Source organism: Cebus imitator, unplaced genomic scaffold (genome assembly GCF_001604975.1).
Source record: "Cebus imitator isolate Cc_AM_T3 unplaced genomic scaffold, Cebus_imitator-1.0 Scaffold136, whole genome shotgun sequence".
Lineage (NCBI taxonomy): Eukaryota > Metazoa > Chordata > Mammalia > Primates > Cebidae > Cebus > Cebus imitator.
Genome location: NW_016107451.1, coordinates 3248264 through 3251231, shown reverse-complemented (window position 1 = coordinate 3251231; position 2968 = coordinate 3248264). Strand labels below are relative to the sequence as shown.

At 33.7% G+C, this 2968-nt stretch overlaps 1 protein-coding gene across 9 annotated transcripts in view; it reads left to right on the top strand.

Annotated features, from left to right (window-relative positions):
- CCDC30 (coiled-coil domain containing 30) overlaps window positions 1–2968 on the top strand; it is a 188876-nt gene that overhangs the window by 70855 nt on the left and 115053 nt on the right. Inside the window, exon 2 of one of the 9 annotated variants that reach the window (XM_017541776.2) lies at window positions 785–922. The exons of the other annotated variants lie outside the window; for them this stretch is intronic. Coding sequence (XP_017397265.1) covers window positions 785–922 — 138 coding nt within the window. The remainder of the gene's footprint in view (window positions 1–784; window positions 923–2968) is intronic. 9 annotated transcript variants of the gene reach the window in all.

The window sequence follows — 2968 nt, the reverse complement described above, 5'->3', positions numbered from 1 at the left end:
AAAGAAAGAAAAAAAGAAAACCTTGATTAATTAAGTCACTAAATATAATTAAATAAGCATAATTTGTAGTTAGGAAAACAGAATTTAAGCTGTGCATCATGGCACCTTTATAGTCCCAGCTACTTGGGAGGCTGAGACAGGAGGATGGCTTGAGCCCAGGAGTTGAGAACTGTAGTGCACTGTGATTACACCTGTGAATGGCTACTGCACTCTAGCCTGGGTAACACAGCGAGACTCCATCTCTAAAAAAAAAATAAACTCCAGAGCTTAAAGTCAGACAGAGTTATGGATTTGGAATCTCAGCTTTATACTTCCTGGCTATGTGAATTTAGGCAGATCACTTAAGATCTCTGGGCCTTACATTCAACAATTCTCTTATAAGGTTGTCAGAACATTAAAGGTAAACCACATAGCACTTTGTTCTATACATGGTACTTCTAAAACGATACATTTTAGAAACATAATATAACTATTGGCAGTCATTGCAAGCATTGCTAAAGAGTTTACCTCCATATAAGCCTTGCTTAAAGTAGGAAGGACTCTAGAAGCTAAATCTTTAAACCTGTGAATGATAGAAACTAAGAATGCTCAGTTTATTTAATTGATTTATGTAAACTTTGTTTTAACTACTAAGAAAGGCATTGGTCTGCCAGAAGGATAGTTTGGAATATTTAAAACAAAAAATTTATCAGGACCGTTTCAAGATTCATTCTTAAAGCATTATGTCTTTTATAGGGAAAATCATCTTATTTTATTCTACTAAATGTCTTCATTTCTTAATCAGGAATTGCAAAAATCAAAGTCAGAGCTCATATGCCTTTATAATGAAGTTCACAGTCTTCCAGGGGCATCAGAAAGCAGAGACCATTTTTTAATAGCATGGGACCTATTGCAAAAAGAGAATTCTGAATTAGAAACAAAGGTGAGACTGAGTTAGCTATTTAAATGTTCAATATTTAACACAGCTTTTATGAGGACAGGATAAAAGGAAATTAATTTTAAGCAAGTGATGATTTGGGAATTGGAGTTTCTTTTATTATTACAGCATAAATTGCCATATACTACCATATACTGTGGATTATGAGTCAAGGTATATATCAGGATAAATATTCAGGCTTCAACTAATATTTGGCACTTAGGATTCATCTGTGAATTTTTTACTTTAAATCAGCTTCCCACCAACTTAATTTTTGGAGCACACATTATAATGTAAAAGATTTATTTAAATGTCTTCAATTTAAAAATTTAGGATCAAAGCATTTCTCTATAATGTAAAAGATTTATTTAAATATCTTCAATTTAAAAATTTAGGATCAATGCATCATTCTCAGTTACACTGAAAACTGAGCTTAGAATTAGGAAGATGTTCAAATGTCCTGATCCAAGCTTGTCCCCTAAGTTTAAAAATGGCTTCCAGCAAGGATTGCTTGTGCCCAGGAGTTAGAGGCTGTAATGTGCTATGATTTGCCTGTGAATAGCAACTGTACCTCAGCCTGGGCAGCATAGTGAGACCCCATCTCTTAAAAAAAAAAAAGCCTGCCTGACCAGGTCAAAGAATTCCCATCTAGTCCAATACTAGATTGAAAATTTGTCTGTATAATTTCTAGAGTCTCACCTATTAGGTTATCACTATCTCCTCCTGGCTGAAAATTCCTTTCCTCAATCACTCTTTTGATCTAGACTAAAGATTAAGGAGTCTTGAACACAGCAGTGAAATATATTAGGCTATATTTTAACACCATATGTAAGGTGAATAACTAAATCAAAGCCTAATTTACCTAGATGTAGTTGTTACACCAGAAAATCAGGAGCAGGTTGCTGAGGGATTGGGACATCGATTGGATAGTACATGACGTAGGAGGGAAAAGTCCAGAACATAAGGGTTGCTGCCTGGGAGAGTAGATAGATATGTAGGGCATAACATACAACTAAGACTTTTTGTGGAACCTTGTCAGCAAGGTAAATTATCATCACGTTGTACAGTTAAAGGGCCATGCCTTTTAAGGTATCACTGAAAAAGTTAACAGATGAGCTGAAATGAGAAGAATATAATATAAAGTGAAGAGATCCAGATCTACTCTTCTGGTGATCTGGGTCTCCTTTTTTCTTAAACTTTTTATGTTGAAATAATATCAGACTCACAGAAAAAATTATGAAAGTACAAAGAATTCCCATATACTTTCACTCTTCCAAATGTTAACATGGTATCGTGTTTACCTAATCATAGTTTCTCCATCTACACACACATGCACACACACACACATGTTTTTTTGTAAACCCTTTGAGAGTAAGTTGGAGACATAATCTCCTATATTTCCATGTGGGTTTACTAAAAACTATAACATCTCATATTATCACAGTACAAGTCTCAAAATCAGGAAATTGACATTGACACAATACTATAATCTATAGCTCGTATTCAGATTTTACCAATTATTCCCCTCTATAGCAAGATAATAACTTTTTTCCTAGTCTGAGATCTAACCCAGCATCATACATTGCATTTAATTGTCATGTTTCTATAGGTCCTTCAATCCAGAAAAGTTCCTAAGTCTTTGTCTTTGTCTTTCATGACTTTGATATGTGTGTGTACATATACGCAGTGGATCAATTTTGTGTTTTTATTCAAGTGTTTTATTACCTAAAATTTAAACAAATGCAAAACAACAACAACAACAAAAAGAATTCAATAGATATGTCATGAAGCCTCAAGAACTACTAATCATGTGCCATTCCTGTTTCACCTATAGTTCTCTACTTCGGCCATTTCTGATCAACCCATTGTCCATCCTCCATTATTTTTTTCAGTTTTGTTTTTTGTGAGGTCAAATGTACACACATTGAAAGACACAAATCCTAAAAATCTTTGACATGTAAATATTAAAAAATATATATACATGTATATATATATATATATATATATATATATAGAGAGAGAGAGAGAGAGAGAGAGAGAGAGAGAGAGAGA